This window comes from Caretta caretta, chromosome 8 (genome assembly GCF_965140235.1).
Source record: "Caretta caretta isolate rCarCar2 chromosome 8, rCarCar1.hap1, whole genome shotgun sequence".
Classification (NCBI taxonomy): Eukaryota; Metazoa; Chordata; order Testudines; family Cheloniidae; genus Caretta; species Caretta caretta.
Genome location: NC_134213.1, coordinates 107,820,656 through 107,836,661, shown reverse-complemented (window position 1 = coordinate 107,836,661; position 16,006 = coordinate 107,820,656). Strand labels below are relative to the sequence as shown.

Here is a 16,006-nt window from a genome sequence, read left to right as displayed (position 1 = left end):
AGTGGTTAATAATGAAGAGGACAGGTCACTGATTCAGAATAATCTAGATTGCTTGGCAAACTGGGCACAAGTAAACAGTATCCGTTTTGATACGGCTAAATGCAAATGTATACCTCTAGGAACAAAGAACATAGGCCATATTTACAAGATGGGGGAACCCTAGCCTGGGCAGCAGTGACTCTGAAAAAGTTTTGGGGGTCATGGTGGATAATCAACTGAACCTGAGCTCTTCGTGTGACACTGTGGCCGAAAGAGCTAGTGTGGTCCTGGGCTGCAAAACCAGGAATCTCGAGTAGGATCAGAGAGGTTATTTTACCTCTGGATTTTACACTGGTGTGACCGCTGCTGGAATCCTGTGCCCAGTTCTGGTGCCCACAGTTCAAGAACGATGTCGATAAATTGGAGAGGGTTCCCAGAAGAGCCCTAAGAATGATTAAAGGAAATAGATTCAAGGATCTCCATCTGTTTAGCTTAACAAAGAGACGGTTAAGAGGTAATTTGATCACAGTCTGTATTTAACTGGGGAACAAATATTTAATAACGGCTCTCCAGTCTAGCAGAGAAAGATCTAACTTGATCCAATGGCTAGAAATTGAAGCTAGACAAATTCAGACTGGAAGTAAGGCATCAATTTTTAACAGTGAGAAGAATTAACCACTGGAACAATTTGCCAAGGGTCACGGTGGATTCTTCATCGCTGAGTTTTTAAATCGAGATTGGATGTTTATCTAGAAGACGTGTTCTAGGAATTATTTGGGGGCAGGTCTCTGGCCTGTGCTATGCAGGAGGCCATACTAGCTGATCTCAATGGTCCCCTCTGGCCTTAATCTATTAATCTAAAATCTGTGACCCACGAGAGGCCTGTAACCTTCTGCATCCCCTTGCCATTCGGGATTAAGAGATTCCTGGGTCACTGTGGCAAACACCTCACCTCACCTAGCAAGTCTGGTTACTGCATTGTGGCTGCTAATGGGTGAAAAGCCCTTTAGTTCTTCCCATGTTTAAATTCTGCTTTCCTCTGATGTAGAGAACCAGAACGCTACCAGGTAGTCATGGCCTAGATCCCCCAGACATGATTATTTCTTTAGCAGTTTTATTTTACACCTACAATGTTCTATCTGGGTGTGTCTTCCTAAGGGTGAATAATCCAGTAAAGAAGCTGAGGACAAGGCTACCTGTGCATTGAAAGGCTGTGTCTGCCAAGAGCGGGCGAATCCCTGAAACACTCAGCACTGCTTAGTTGTTGCCCAGAAAACGTTTGTCCTTTCACATGTGCGAGATTTGGTGAACGCGAAAAGGGATGGCTATTGAATTCAAACGGAGAGAAACTATCCACGGTCATTATCTCTCATTTTATCAGCCACCTTCTCTCTGTTCTTGTTATGATCATGAATGTTCTTGCTGTCTCTTTTCTTCTATTGCATGTTAATTCCAAGTAGTTTCCCAGTAGGAGGACACTGGAAGGCGAGTAGGACAGTTCTCTCTAAATTGGCCCCATCCCAATGTCCTGTGTTTCTCCCTCCTTTTTTATGTTTTCCACTCTCTGCAGCTGTGGGATATTTCTGGAGGCTAGTGGCTCCAGGGTAGCTCTGAAAAGGCCAGCTTGGCACAGAATGAGAAGTGCTCATAGGGGCAGCTTCCAAAGCAAAGTGGCTGTGTCCATCCCCCTGGTCTCTCAGGTTTGCTGAGTAAACACTCTAGGAAGACCAATTTATGGGGAAGACACAATTGTCCTATTTATGGTTTGTTTGGGTTTTTTTATTCTGCACCGTGCGCGTGCATGGCAGTTTACAGAGCAAGATAGTGCCTTATAAGCGTACAGCCTAATTCAAGTATGACCCAGCGAGGGATGACAGTACATCTAGGGTAGAAGTGGGACATGGGAAAATGTGATTCACGCACAGGAGGAGTATGCGGCAGACGGCATCAGTTAGAGATTTTCTTGGATGTTTGGCTAATGATTTTTGATCAGCTGTGACCAGTACTAAGGCTGTGTCCAAGGGGAGAATGAGAACAGCTGTCCCTGGTGGATTTTCAGAGGATGACAGGGACATGGTATCTGTATTATCTAACCACCTGTGCTTGTTTTGCTGTCTCCATTCCCTAGAGTGCATCTGATGGATTTTGGAAGTCAGTGGCAACCCGTGTCCCAAGAGAAGCTCATGAGATCCGCATCCTGAATCCGTACTTCATCCAGGAGGCCGCTTTCAGCTTCATTGGCCTGCCTTTCAACAGCGGCCGGATGGGCAGAGGGGTAGGTGCAAGGTGGGGCACAGAAATCGGAGGGGATGGAAGAAGACGACACCAGAACTTGGTCTGTTTACACATCTGCTGCTGGTTGAAAAGGAAATGTGAAGTATGGGGTTGCTGATTACAGAACTTCTCCTATTAAAAGTGTGTCAGTAAAGATTGATTGGAGCATTAGAACAGGGCACATAGTGTAAACGAGCAGAGTGAAAACATTTCAAGATCCCCATGTGTGTGAGGACTTAAAGAAACATGTATATCATAATGTATAATTTGGGAGACAATCTGTGATCATTTAATCAGACTGTATCATAATGCTGTATGTACACAAGGGGGCCGTTTGGCATTGCCGACTTGTGTGTGTTCTACCATGCTATTTTAATGTTCCGTTAATTTTTCCCCCTAGATTAATTACTCCAACCCTGTGATCAGTTATTCCTCTTCTTCTGACTCCCTTCAGTGGGTCAATATCTTTCTGGTAATGAGAAGGCCAGAATTTGAATGCAACGTTTTAGGTGTAGTTACCACAGTCATGCTGTGTGGTGAGATGGCTTTGCATACAGCCCCAAACTGCATCCCAAATTGGGTCCCAATCTTCAGTGTTGAGATGTGAGAGATTAATATGCTTTGGCTCATGTCCTAATTAACAAGAGTAAGTATGACTCTACCCAGGACCCTTTCATCAGCTCCTATAACCTGACCTTTTCTTCAGGAATATAGCAGTTGCCAGGCCAGATCAGACCAAGAGGCCTCTGTAACGAGGCTGGTTCTGGCGGGACTCCACGGAGAGGTGCCAATTCAGGACAAATTGCTTCGAGCAGGGCAGTTACAGCCCAAGGCTGGGGTTTTTCCACCTCTAAGGCAAACCAAACCAGCCAGACAGAGAGGACTTTGGTTTTACCCCACTGGCTAACCACAAGTCACATAAGCAATTCCCTTAGACACTCCAGTTTCCCAGTATCCCCACCAGTGCCACTCATTATGGGGACAGATGGTTATGAAAACCAATACCCCAGTAAAAGAAAAAAAGGTTCACTCGATCTCAAAGGACCACGCCCCAGATCCAGGTCAATATACAAATCAGATCTTACCCACAAATCACGCTGTTGCCAATCCTTTCGAATCTAAAGGTTTATTCATTAAAGGAAAAAGACAGAGAAGAGAGCTAGAATTGGGTTCAATGGAATCAATGACATACAGTGATGGCCAAGTTCTTGGTTCAGGTTTGCAACAGTGATAGAATAAATTGCAGGTTCAAATCAAGTCTCTGGAGAACATCCCCAGCTGGGATGGGTCTTTCAGTCCTTGGTTCAAAGCTTCCATGTAGCAAAGTCCCTCCAGAGGTAAGAGGCAGACCAGATGGAGGAGCTGCAGCAGGTTTGTATAGTCTCTTGCCATGTGGTCTCTTTGTTTGTTCCAAAGACAAGCTGCCCATCCCATGGCCTGGAAACACCTCAAAGTTCTGTCCATGGGCAGGTCCCTGCATACCTGGCTGAGTCCCAAGGTGTGTCTGCCTTCTCTCTATGGGTCAGTTGTGTAGCTGAGGGTCCTTAATGGGCCACCCAGCAGGCTAGGCAGAGCTGACACCCACTTGTCTGGGGTGTCCCCCAGAAGCAGAGCATAAGTTTGAAATACAGACAGTATAGAGCCAATACTTATAACTTTAACTACAAAAATGATACACACATATAGACACCATAATCCTAACCAGCCAACCATAACCTCGTCTTAGACACCTTATTAGACCCCCTGTATACAAGATTGGTGCCACTACAGGACCTTGGTTGCAAGAATGATCTATACGGTTCCAGATTATGTCAATAATGTCACAGCCCCCTATCCCAATACCCGGTCCCCATAGTGGTCAATGTGAGCTGTTCTGGAAGAAGGTGCAAAACATACATATCACACACAAAAACTACATTCAAATAAGATTGCAGGGTCAAGCTCTCAAAACTGAGGAAATGCCAGAATTAAGGCTGCCTGTGCAATCTTAATTCAGCCCCTTTGTACAGCTACATTAGGTCAATCATTACTTATACAATCACATACTGTCATTTCCAGACAAATCCTGCCTCATTCAGTGCATAGGATGGACGATGCTCACAGAATGAACAGCTGTTCAATAATCTGTGTTCTCCTTGTTGTTCAATGTGTGGCCCTATTCCTTGTTTATTGCACACTTCAAACCTTGCTCAGAAGACAGAATTACAGATTTCCCCACTGGCATGTCTCTGGGGTCACCACTGTAGTACTTGAATGCTTCGTATACATTAATTTATTTATTTTCACAACACTTCAGTGAGATGAATGGGTTTTATCCCCATTTTCTCCTTTGAGTGTGCTCTGCCTATTCCTACTCATGGGCTGCTTTGACTGGCGCAGCCTGAAGGGTAGAACTCTAGCTAGCAGCAGCCTTTGGAGTGCTCACATGTCTCCCTCACCCTGTCCTCCGTGAACATGGGAAATTCCAAGGTGAGGGTACAAACAGGATGCGGCGCTCCTACAGCCTCGTTTCCTTCTAACCCTGAGCAGGGGAATGGTTTTGTGTGAGGCGCCAAAATCCCCTCAGAGCTGTGATTAGTTAGCTGGTTTAAATCCTAGTTATGAAGTAGTTAAATTGTTGTCAGTTAGGTAATAATATAGTTACAGTAAGTTAGTTACCTGGTATGGAACTGAGGAACAAGCCTGATTTCAGAAGATGTGTATTTTGTCTGGTAGTGTTCCTGGCATCAGATACACATGCTAGATGCCTCCCATGTTTATGTGAAGGATACTCACCCTCCAAGTGTTCAGTTTGCTCAGTGTTCACAATGAGATCAAAGAAGAAAAGACAAAAGAGGCTTCAAGCAATTCTCTTACAAGAAGCACAGTTGGCAAAATCCTCCAGAACTTGGAAAGGACAAGATTCCAGGAAAGCCCACAGGCTGGCACAGACATGTCTACTAGAAAGAAAGATAAATCTTCCTCCTCTCCATCTAGTGCTCAAAAAATCTGGTGACAAGGATGAGAAAAGGAAACCCACCAAGGTGCGGGCCTCTTTGTTTACAGACAACCTTTTGGATAAAGTTTTGACTGGCAAGACAGCTCTCAGCAGTGTCAGCCTCTTTGAAAAGAGCCAATCCATGGGAGAAAGATTTTTCTAAACAAAACATATTTAAGGAGCCAATGCATGATATATATCCTCATGGGAAGGTGAGGAAAGATTCCTTTCCGCAAAAAAGAACAGGAGGTCTTGTGGCACCTTAGAGACTAACAAATGTATTTGAGCATAAGCTTTTGTGATTCGATATTCTTGGATCCGGATGAGCCAGTTCTGAAGGTGAGACTTAAGTAACTGGTGAGATGAGGGAATGCTGCAGCACCACAGCAGATAGTAGTCAAGGTTCGTAGATCAGATCCATCCCTGGTTCAGGAAGAGATTGAATCAGGTATAGTAAGAGAACAGGCAGAAGATGTATGCAACAGCCTCAGATATGTGTTTCTCCAGAAAGGAGAGGATGTTTAGAAGAATTCTGAATTTCTCCTCTAGTTTCACCACCTAAAACACCCTCTGTTTTCCCAGCGAAGAATTTTTCTCCCGTTTCCTTGTTCAGCCAAGGGTATTGCTGTCTCCAGTTCTTTCTGAAACGAGAATGACCACAGTGAGGAGTAAGAATATTGATTGCAGACCAGATCCACACAAGAAGTATTATGGACAAAGGCACTCCTATACCTCAGAACCGTCTGGACAAAGTTATGTACAACCAGAGCCAAAGATGGTTTTCTGGCCTGACTGGCAAATGCCACTTTATAGATGGGCCTGTTTCTTTTACTGGTCACAGCTGTGGGTTCATGTCTCCATGATTGGCTTTTCTGGCAACAGTGCACAGGTGTGATCAGCCTGATTGCTGTAAGCAGGGAAGACTGTCCTCTCCCTTTTGCCTGTGCTCAATATGGGGCTTGTAAACCCCATCACATGCCCAGATCCTTTTCAGCAGTATGACCACCTAGCCAGCAATTCCCCATTTCGTATTTGTGCACTTGAATTTTCCTTCCTAAATGAAGTACTATGAACTTGTCTTCATTGAATTTAATCTTCTTGAATTCAGATCCGTTCTCCATTTTGTCAAGGTCGTTTTGAATTCTAATCCTGTTCCCCAAAGTTCTTGCAACCCCTCCCAGCTTAGTGTCATCTTCAAATTTTATAAACATACTCTCCATTCCTCTATCCAAGTCATTAATGAAAATATTGACTAGTACTGGATCTAGGACTGACCTCTGCAGGACCCCACTGGATACACCCTCTCCTTGACATTGATAACTACTCTGTGCATATGGTCTTTCTTCAGGCTCTGCTGACTTGAATACATCTAACTTACCTAAATATTCTGTAACCCGTTTTTTCTGTTTCGGCTCGTGTTCCTTCCCCCGGGTTGTCAGTATTACTTGTGTTGAATCTCTGGTCACCATTACCCTGTTTAGTGGAGACTGAAGCAAAACAGGCATTAAACACCTCAGCTTTCTTGATGTCATCAGTTATGAGGTTTCCTTTCCCGCTTCATCTTTCTTTTGCTCCTTATGTATTAAAGAACCTCTTCTCGCAACAGGTCTGCCTCCGTCTGGACCTCAGAACAAGTGTTACCTTTAACACTGTTTACTTGTGTTATTTTCTCATTTCAAAAAAGGAGGGGGGCCTTCGTCCCAGTTTGGATTTAAGGAAATTAAACACATTTAAAAGTTTCATTTCCACAAGCTTTCTCTAACTTCTATAATCCCTTCTCTTTCCCTTCTGGATTGGTTTGCAGGTCTGGACTTAAAAGACGCATATTTTCGTATTTCAGTAACACCTTGTCAAAGGAAATGCCTGCGCTTTGTGGTAGGGAAGAACTGGTTTTGGTGCAAGGTCCTCCCCTTTGGATTCAGTGTCCTGGGTATTTACAAAGTGCCTGTCTGTAGTAGCAGCATACCTAAGAAGGCAGGGGATGTTTGTTTATCCATATGTGGACAACTTGTTAATATAAGTGTCGTCCAAGGCAGACATCATAGAAATATGGGACTGGAAGGGACCTCGAGAGGTCTCTAGTCCAGTCCCCTGTGCTGAAGTAGGACTAAGTATTATCTAGACCGTCCCTGACAGGGGTTTGTTTAACCTGTTCATAAAAACCCCCAGTGATGGAGATTCTACAACTGTCACGACTGTGACATGGGGGTCTGATCAAGAGGTCAGAGCAGGAGTCAGGTTTTGTCCCTAATTCTTGTGTTGTTTTTTTTATTAGTCATCCTTTGTAATTTGAACTAGTTGCCACTTTTTCTGTGACTTTTTTTTTTTTGAGTTTCGGTTTGTTGAAGATCTGGTTAAGCCAGGGTGGTGTCTTCCCACATTTCCTTCCTTCCTACACATTGGGGTAGTTTGCTCCTGTGCCTTTAAAAAGCTGTGTATTTTCCTGAATTCTTTTTTTCCCCGCAGACTTGCTTCCCACACGATCTTATGTACCAATTCTTTGAGCTTGCTAAAGTCTGCCTTCTTGAAGTCTATTGTCTTTATTCACTGTTTTCCTTCCTACCATCCCTTAGAATCATGAACTCTATCATTTCATCATCACTTTTACTCAAGCTGCCTTCTACCTTCAAATTCTTGACCAGTTCCTCCCTGTTTGTCAGAATTAGATGTAGAACGGCCTCTCCCCTAGTTGCTTGTTCCACCTTCTGCAATAAAAGGTTGTCAACAACGCAGTCCAAAAATGTGTTGTGTAATCAGTGACTTGCTGTATTATTTTCCCAACAGTTGTCTGGATAGTTGAAGTCCTCCATCATGACCACTGCCATCATATTACATGTAAAGCAGATATTTTCCATTTGCCATTCTGGGATTACAAATAAATTGGGAAAAGTCATTCTTAAACTCGACTCAGAGAATCCTCTTTATGGGGCCATATAGTGACCATACTGTGGCAAGAGCCTTTCTCCCAGAGGGGAGAGATGTAAAAATAAAAATCTCTCTATATCTCCGTCTCCAATGTCCACCCCAACAGATTCTCTTTTTTCTGGGTTTACTGGCACCAAGCATGGCAGTGACACCATATGCTCGTCTTCAGCTGAGGATCTTCAGCACTGGTTAGCAGTCCTGACAATCCAGGCTCACACCCCAGTTCCCCCTACACACAGCTAAGTTCCGTCCCAGTCTCCTTGTCTAGCCGGTCCCAGTTCCCCCTGTCCCTCTGGATTTCCAGGTCCTCATCCAGCCTATCTTTCTCCCCCAGCCTGGCCTCCAGTCAACACCCCCAACCCTGCCCATGTTCCCAGTTCCCACTGGCTCCCGGTCTCAGCTTTCCTTTCCAGGCTCAGTGGCTTTGCCCAGCCAGTCCCAGTTCTTCCCCTGTATCCTGGCTTCTCATGAGATCCGTTGTCTCTCCCCCTTTACCTCCTTCCTCCTCCCCCCAATGCTCCCCAGTCCCACCTACTGGCTCCCAGTGTTCTTTCTGCCCCATTTCCCTGCATGGCTCCTAATCCCAGTGTTCTGGGACACCCAGTCCCAGTCTCTCTCCCCCTGCCAGCCACCAGCTCCAGTTTCTGCCTCCCCCCAGCTCCTTGTTCCATCTCCAACCCTCCCCCACCCCACCCCCACCCAGTCTGGCCCTGGCATTCAAATCAGGTCGCTTCCTTCCCCCACGCTGCCTGGGTCCAACGAGAGAGGCACTGAGAGTACAGAAGAGACTGGCTCCCTGCTCTCAGTCAGGTGCCTGAGACTGGCCCTGCCCTAGTCCATAGCAGCATAGACCTGCAATTGCAGGGAAAGCCCTGCTCAGCTCTGGACTGGAGCTTCTGTGGACAGGCTCTTCCGGGAATTTAGCTGCTAAAATCTGAGCCTCTCTTGAGCAATGTTTCAAAGGCTTATACATTGCCCGAATTTGGACAGATTTTCACAGAGTTGACAAAATGTCAAGTTCAGTGGTGGGCAACCTGCGGCCCGTCAGAGTAATCTGCTGGCGGGCCAAGAGACAGTCTGTTTACATTGACCGTCAGCACACATGGTCGCCTGCAGCTCCCAGTGGCCATGGTTTGCCGTTCCCGGCCACTGGGAGCTGCGGGCGGCCGTACCTGTCAACAGTCAGTGTAAACAAACTGTTTCGTGGCCCGCCAGCGGATTACCCTGATGGGCCGCAGGTTGCCCACCACTGGTCAAGTTCCTTCTTCAACACTTGGCAGGGCTCGAGATTTTTCAAAAAAACAGCATCAGAATTTTTTCATGTGGGGAAACAACATATTTTCTGGTTTCAGAGTAGCAGCCGTGTTAGTCTGTATTCACAAAAAGAAAAGGAGGACTTGTGGCACCTTAGAGACTAACAAATTTATTTGAGCATAAGCTTTCGTGAGCTACAGCTCACTTCATCGGATGCCACAAGTACGCCTTTTCTTTTAACATATTTTTCCTTAGCCTCATTCTCAGAAACCATCGAACCATTTTGGCAAAGTTTCTCCCCACCCCCACACCAAAGTCAGCCTGAGGCAGTCACCCAGCATGGAAAATTTCAGTCCGGATTGTTAAAGCTTGGCAAAATTATAAGCAACTGAAAACAGGGTCTTATAATGGCAAGTGTTGGGCACCCTTAATAATGGGCAGTGCTCCCAGCCCTATTTATAAGTAGCCTTCCATAGACTGTTACAGGATAACCTGCCGCCAAGGAGACTTCCCTCCTAACCCCTACAGACGGTGCCTTGAGCCCTGAAGAAGGGTCCAAATCTCTTCCAAAACTCTTATTATTTTAATATTTACGATTATCTCTCTGTCTATTCTTGTTGCCCATATAGATATCTAATCTTTATTTTTATCCTGCTGAGCTTGTCTCCAATCATATCCAGTGGCAACGAGTTCCACAAGCCAAATGCGCATTATGTAGGGCTTGTCTACATAGAGAGTTAGTGCACGGTAGGCCAGAGTGTAAACCAACAGCACACTAGCTTACCATGCTCTGACTCATCGCGTGGACCCTGCTACAGTGAGCTAAAAGTTCAGTGGTGCACTTTGACGTACCACCACTGAAGTGCGCTAAGGAACTTCTAGTGCACTGTAGCCAGGTCCACATGGTGAGATAGTGCACTGCAAGCTAGTGCGATGTAGATTCACACACTGACTTGCTGTGCTTTAACTCTCCATTTAAACAAGACTGGGAGGGGCGGGGGATCACAGCTCCTTTTATCCATTTTGAATTTGCTGCCTTTCGGTTTCATAGACTGCTTCCTGGTTCTTGTGTTATGAGAGAAGGTGACTAGAAGCTCCCAATCTACCTCGTTTAAACAACACGTTGTTTGTCTACTTTGGCTTTATCATGTTCCCTCTTATGTGTCTCCTATCTAAGATAATGAGTGCCAGTCTTTTCAGTCTCTCCCTGTAGAGGAGTTTTCCTATGCTCCTAATTACTCTCCTTGCGGTTCTTTGGATCTCCTCTGTTGCTGCTCTGTCCTGGGGAGACCAGGAGTGAACACCGTATTCCCAGTGAGGGCTCTAAAGGAGAGTCTTCTGCAGAGCTACATGTATGTGGGGTATGAGAAGTAGGGACGATGCTGCCTACAGATTGGGAACATCATTCCCCACCATGCACTCTGCCCACCAGAGCTCAGTGTTCAGTGGAGCATCATGTCTGTAACAGACCAGCTCCCCAGGCTTGCTGCCATTTAGTGAGCAGTAGGGCAGTTCCGTGCTCACAGATTGGTTGGGAGGGAGACCACAGCCGGCAATCTGGGTTCCCTAGCTGTGTGGGGATGATTTCGGGTGATGGTTTTATGTTTCCTCTCCCTGTGCCGGCACACGTCGACCATTATTCATTAATAACTAAGTGCAAAGAGAGAGAGAGAGAGAATAACAAAACCAGTTAAAAATCTCAGACTTGCCTCAGAACGGCATGCCTCAGACAGCTCCTGGAACTGAATCTCCCTCGCCTCTCACAAAGGCACTGTCTCTGCATTCGTCTTACGACACTGAGTCCTGCACCTGGCACGTGGTGAGCTAGGGAGCTGGTGCCACTGACTGGTGCTCGGTTAGCCGACCTGCTTGCTCCTAAATGAGCCAGCCCGGAGCATGTGGTAAGGTAAGTGGGAAAGCGGGATACCAGGAGGAAGCACAGGCAGGAATGTCTGTGAGGGGAGGGCTCCTGCCTCATACTGGGAATGAGGGGCGATCAACAGGTTATCTCAAGTGCTTATATACAAATGCACAAAGCCTTGGAAACAAGCAGGGAGAACTGGAGGTCCTGGTGATGTCAAGGAACTATGACGTGATCGGAATAACAGAGACTTGGTGGGATAACTCACATGACTGGAGTACTGTCATGGATGGTTATAAACTGTTCAGGAAGGACAGGCAGGGCAGAAAAGGTGGGGGAGTAGCACTAGCAGTATGACTGCTCAGAGCTCCGGTACGAAACTGCAGAAAAACCTGAATGTCTCTGGATTAAGTTTAGAAGTGTGTGCAACAAGAGTGATGTAGTGGTGGGAGTCTGCTATAGACCACCGGACCAGGGGGATGAGGTAGATGAGGCTTTCTTCCGGCAGCTCACGGAAGCTACTAGATCGCATGCCCTGATTCTCATGGGTGACTTTAATTTTCCTGATATCTGCTGGGAGAGCAATACAGCGGTGCATAGACAATCCAGGAAGTTTTTGGAAAGCGTAGGGGACAATTTCCTGGTGCAAGTGCTAGAGGAGCCAACTAGGGGGGGCGCTTTTCTTGACCTGCTGCTCACAAACCGGGTAGAATTAGTGGGGGAAGCAAAAGTGGATGGGAATCTGGGAGGCAGTGACCATGAGTTGGTTGAGTTCAGGATCCTGACGCAGGGAAGAAAGGTAAGCAGCAGGATACGGACCCTGGACTTCAGGAAAGCAGACTTCGACTCCCTCAGGGAACGGATGGCCAGGATCCCCTGGGGGACTAACTTGAAGGGGAAAGGAGTCCAGGAGAGCTGGCTGTATTTCAAGGAATCCCTGTTGAGGTTACAGGGACAAACCATCCCAATGAGTCGAAAGAATAGTAAATATGGCAGGCGACCAGCTTGGCTTAATGGTGAAATCCTAGCGGATCTTAAACATAAAAAAGAAGCTTACAAGAAGTGGAAGGTTGGACATATGACCAGGGAAGAGTATAAAAATATTGCTCGGGCATGTAGGAATGATATCAGGAGGGCCAAATCGCACCTGGAGCTGCAGCTAGCCAGAGATGTTAAGAGTAACAAGAAGGGTTTCTTCAGGTATGTTGGCAACAAGAAGAAAGCCAAGGAAAGTGTGGGCCCCTTACTGAATGAGGGAGGCAACCTAGTGACAGAGGATGTGGAAAAAGCTAATGTACTCAATGCTTTTTTTGGCTCTGTTTTCACTAACAAGGTCAGCTCCCAGACTGCTGCGCTGGGCATCACAAAATGGGGAAGAGATGGCCAGCCCTCTGTGGAGATAGAGGTGGTTAGGGACTATTTAGAAAAGCTGGACGTGCACAAGTCCATGGGGCCGGACGAGTTGCATCCGAGAGTGCTGAAGGAATTGGCGGCTGTGATTGCAGAGCCATTGGCCATTATCTTTGAAAACTCGTGGCGAACCGGGGAAGTCCCGGATGACTGGAAAAAGGCTAATGTAGTGCCAATCTTTAAAAAAGGGAAGAAGGAGGATCCTGGGAACTACAGGCCAGTCAGCCTCACCTCAGTCCCTGGAAAAATCATGGAGCAGGTCCTCAAAGAATCAATCCTGAAGCACTTGCATGAGAGGAAAGTGATCAGGATCAGCCAGCATGGATTCACCAAGGGAAGGTCATGCCTGACTAATCTAATCGCCTTTTATGATGAGATTACTGGTTCTGTGGATGAAGGGAAAGCAGTGGATGTATTGTTTCTTGACTTTAGCAAAGCTTTTGACACGGTCTCCCACAGTATTCTTGTCAGCAAGTTAAGGAAGTATGGGCTGGATGAATGCACTATAAGGTGGGTAGAAAGCTGGCTAGATTGTCGGGCTCAACGGGTAGTGATCAATGGCTCCATGTCTAGTTGGCAGCCGGTATCAAGTGGAGTGCCCCAAGGGTTGGTCCTGGGGCCGGTTTTGTTCAATATCTTCATAAATGATCTGGAGGATGGTGTGGATTGCACTCTCAGCAAATTTGCGGATGATACTAAACTGGGAAGAGTGGTAGATACGCTGGAGGGGAGGGATAGGATACAGAAGGACCTAGACAAATTGGAGGATTGGGCCAAAAGAAATCTGATGAGGTTCAATAAGGATAAGTGCAGGGTCCTGCACTTAGGACGGAAGAACCCAATGCACAGCTACAGACTAGGGACCGAATGGCTAGGCAGCAGTTCTGCGGAAAAGGACCTAGGGGTGACAGTGGACGAGAAGCTGGATATGAGTCAGCAGTGTGCCCTTGTTGCCAAGAAGGCCAATGGCATTTTGGGATGTATAAGTAGGGGCATAGCGAGCAGATCGAGGGACATGATCGTTCCCCTCTATTCGACATTGGTGAGGCCTCATCTGGAGTACTGTGTCCAGTTTTGGGCCCCACACTACAAGAAGGATGTGGATAAATTGGAGAGAGTCCAGCGAAGGGCAACAAAAATGATTAGGGGTCTGGAACACATGAGTTATGAGGAGAGGCTGAGGGAGCTGGGATTGTTTAGCCTGCAGAAGAGAAGAATGAGGGGGGATTTGATAGCTGCTTTCAACTACCTGAAAGGGGGTTCCAAAGAGGATGGCTCTAGACTGTTCTCAATGGTAGCAGATGACAGAACGAGGAGTAGTGGTCTCAAGTTGCAGTGGGGGAGGTTTAGATTGGATATTAGGAAAAACTTTTTCACTAAGAGGGTGGTGAAACACTGGAATGCGTTACCTAGGGAGATGGTAGAATCTCCTTCCTTAGAGGTTTTTAAGATCAGGCTTGACAAAGCCCTGGCTGGGATGATTTAACTGGGAATTGGTCCTGCTTTGAGCAGGGGGTTGGACTAGATGACCTTCTGGGGTCCCTTCCAACCCTGATATTCTATGATTCTATGATTCTATATTTGTGCATTTGATCTGACTGACGAACAGCATTGCTTGTCATGCTGTGAATGAAGAGTGAACTGTTTGGAATCATTGGGAGTTCAGTGCTAGATTTTTGTCCAAGTGCTGATAGGTGGATGCCCAGAGATAGGAAACCCTTCAGAACCAGCCAATGTGCCCCATTAAAGAGCTGCAGACAGATTCAGTCTAGTAGGACTGATCTTGTGCAGAGGTTTGTATGCCTCTGGTGGCGTTCTGCAGCAAGCGCGCACACACGCAGTTCTGGATGCACCGAATTTCTGCTCTAGCAAGTAGAGTTCCCTACACCAGCCATTCCCTCCCGTAGGAATCCTGACTCTTGCTGGTTACTCTAGTGGCTATCCTGGGAAGGAGGTGTCTGACAGGCCCTGAGGAGGGACAGAAACCACCAGACCTTTATTTTCTCTGGACTTGGTTTTATTTTTAAGCATGGTATCTTAATACACAAGATATTTCATTTGCTCTGAGAGGAACAGCGAGTATCCGGAAATGAGAATGCTGTGAACTGAAGTTTATGAGGTTTTGATAGGTTGTTTAACACACATCAGATTGGGAAACCAAGAGGGCTTAATTGGAACCTGATGTTTCACTTCATGAAAGTCCGTTTGGGCATTTAGAAGAAAACTAGTTTATGAGTCTTTCTGAGAAGCAGGCTCTGTGGGTGCCCGCTGTCGGATTGTGTAGCTGATAGTTCGCTGCATCAGCAGGCCTGCCTGGGGCAGCGAGAGCCCTGCAGGTGCAGGAGAATGGGGAGCCGGGGTAGGTGGGTGCAGGTAGGAACTGGAACATCATGATGCTGTGATTCCATCAGAGCTTGTCTGAAGAGAAGGGAAGAAGGTCCCATGGGTGCAAATATGATGTTTAACGTCATGCAAACTCTTCCATCAGTGAACTTCCAGGGGTGCCCAGGCTGCCTGCACTCCAAAGGAACATGGCTGACTTTTGCAGCAGCCCAGAAACGGAGCAGTTACAGAGGGGAGGAGGAGGGGAGTAGGACCCTGTAGCTACAGGTTTGACATAGCCCATGTCACTGGAGAGTTTAAATGGGAGAAGGAAATGGGACCGTGCAGGGATAGGTATTGTGACTCATTCTCCCAGACCGGGAGCGTTCCTGCGAGGGAATTTGGCTCCTATAAAGCAGGGTCATCAATGAGCATAATCCAGATAATTTCACCAGTGAGACTGCTGGGAAATAGAACCCTACAGCTGCATTACTGCGGCCAGAACTGCTCAGTCTGGAACTGTGCTCTAGAAACACCTGTCCTGGAACCGCTGTGAGCGTGCGAGGGCTCTGTGTTGTCAGGAGGGGACGCAGGGGAGGGCAAAGGAAAGCCCTGAGGAGCTGTAATAAAGCTGTATCACGCTGCAGGGTCAGGCTCTCCACTGGGGAGTCTGCTCAGGGGCCGATTGGTGTCTTGCACTGCTCATGCGTATCAGGTATCCTCGCTCAGGAGGATCAGGGCTCATAGACTCCTCAGGAACCAAGGCCAACATGAAATCCTCATCAAGAGCAGTAATAGTCCACTCATCTTTGTTTGCAAATGCTTAAATAAACGTCCAGACTCTTCTAGCACTCCACATATCGTAACAATATGCTGCCAGTTACCATGGTAATGTTCGGGCTTTTGCAGTGAGGTTGAGGAGGGTAAGTAAATGGCTCAAGGCTGATCTCAAAGCGTTTTTTCCAGGATTTAATAAAGGGTGAATTCAGGAACTTCCTCTGCTT

The 16,006-nt window shown here is 46.7% G+C and overlaps 1 protein-coding gene across 7 annotated transcripts in view; it reads left to right on the top strand.

Annotated features, from left to right (window-relative positions):
- Positions 1 to 16,006, top strand: part of ST3GAL3 (ST3 beta-galactoside alpha-2,3-sialyltransferase 3) — a 411,061-nt gene that overhangs the window by 314,226 nt on the left and 80,829 nt on the right. For all 7 annotated transcript variants that reach the window (XM_048862089.2, XM_048862090.2, XM_048862088.2 and 4 more), the window contains one exon: positions 2,108 to 2,254. In XM_048862089.2, the coding sequence (XP_048718046.2) occupies positions 2,108 to 2,254 (147 nt within the window). The remainder of the gene's footprint in view (positions 1 to 2,107; positions 2,255 to 16,006) is intronic.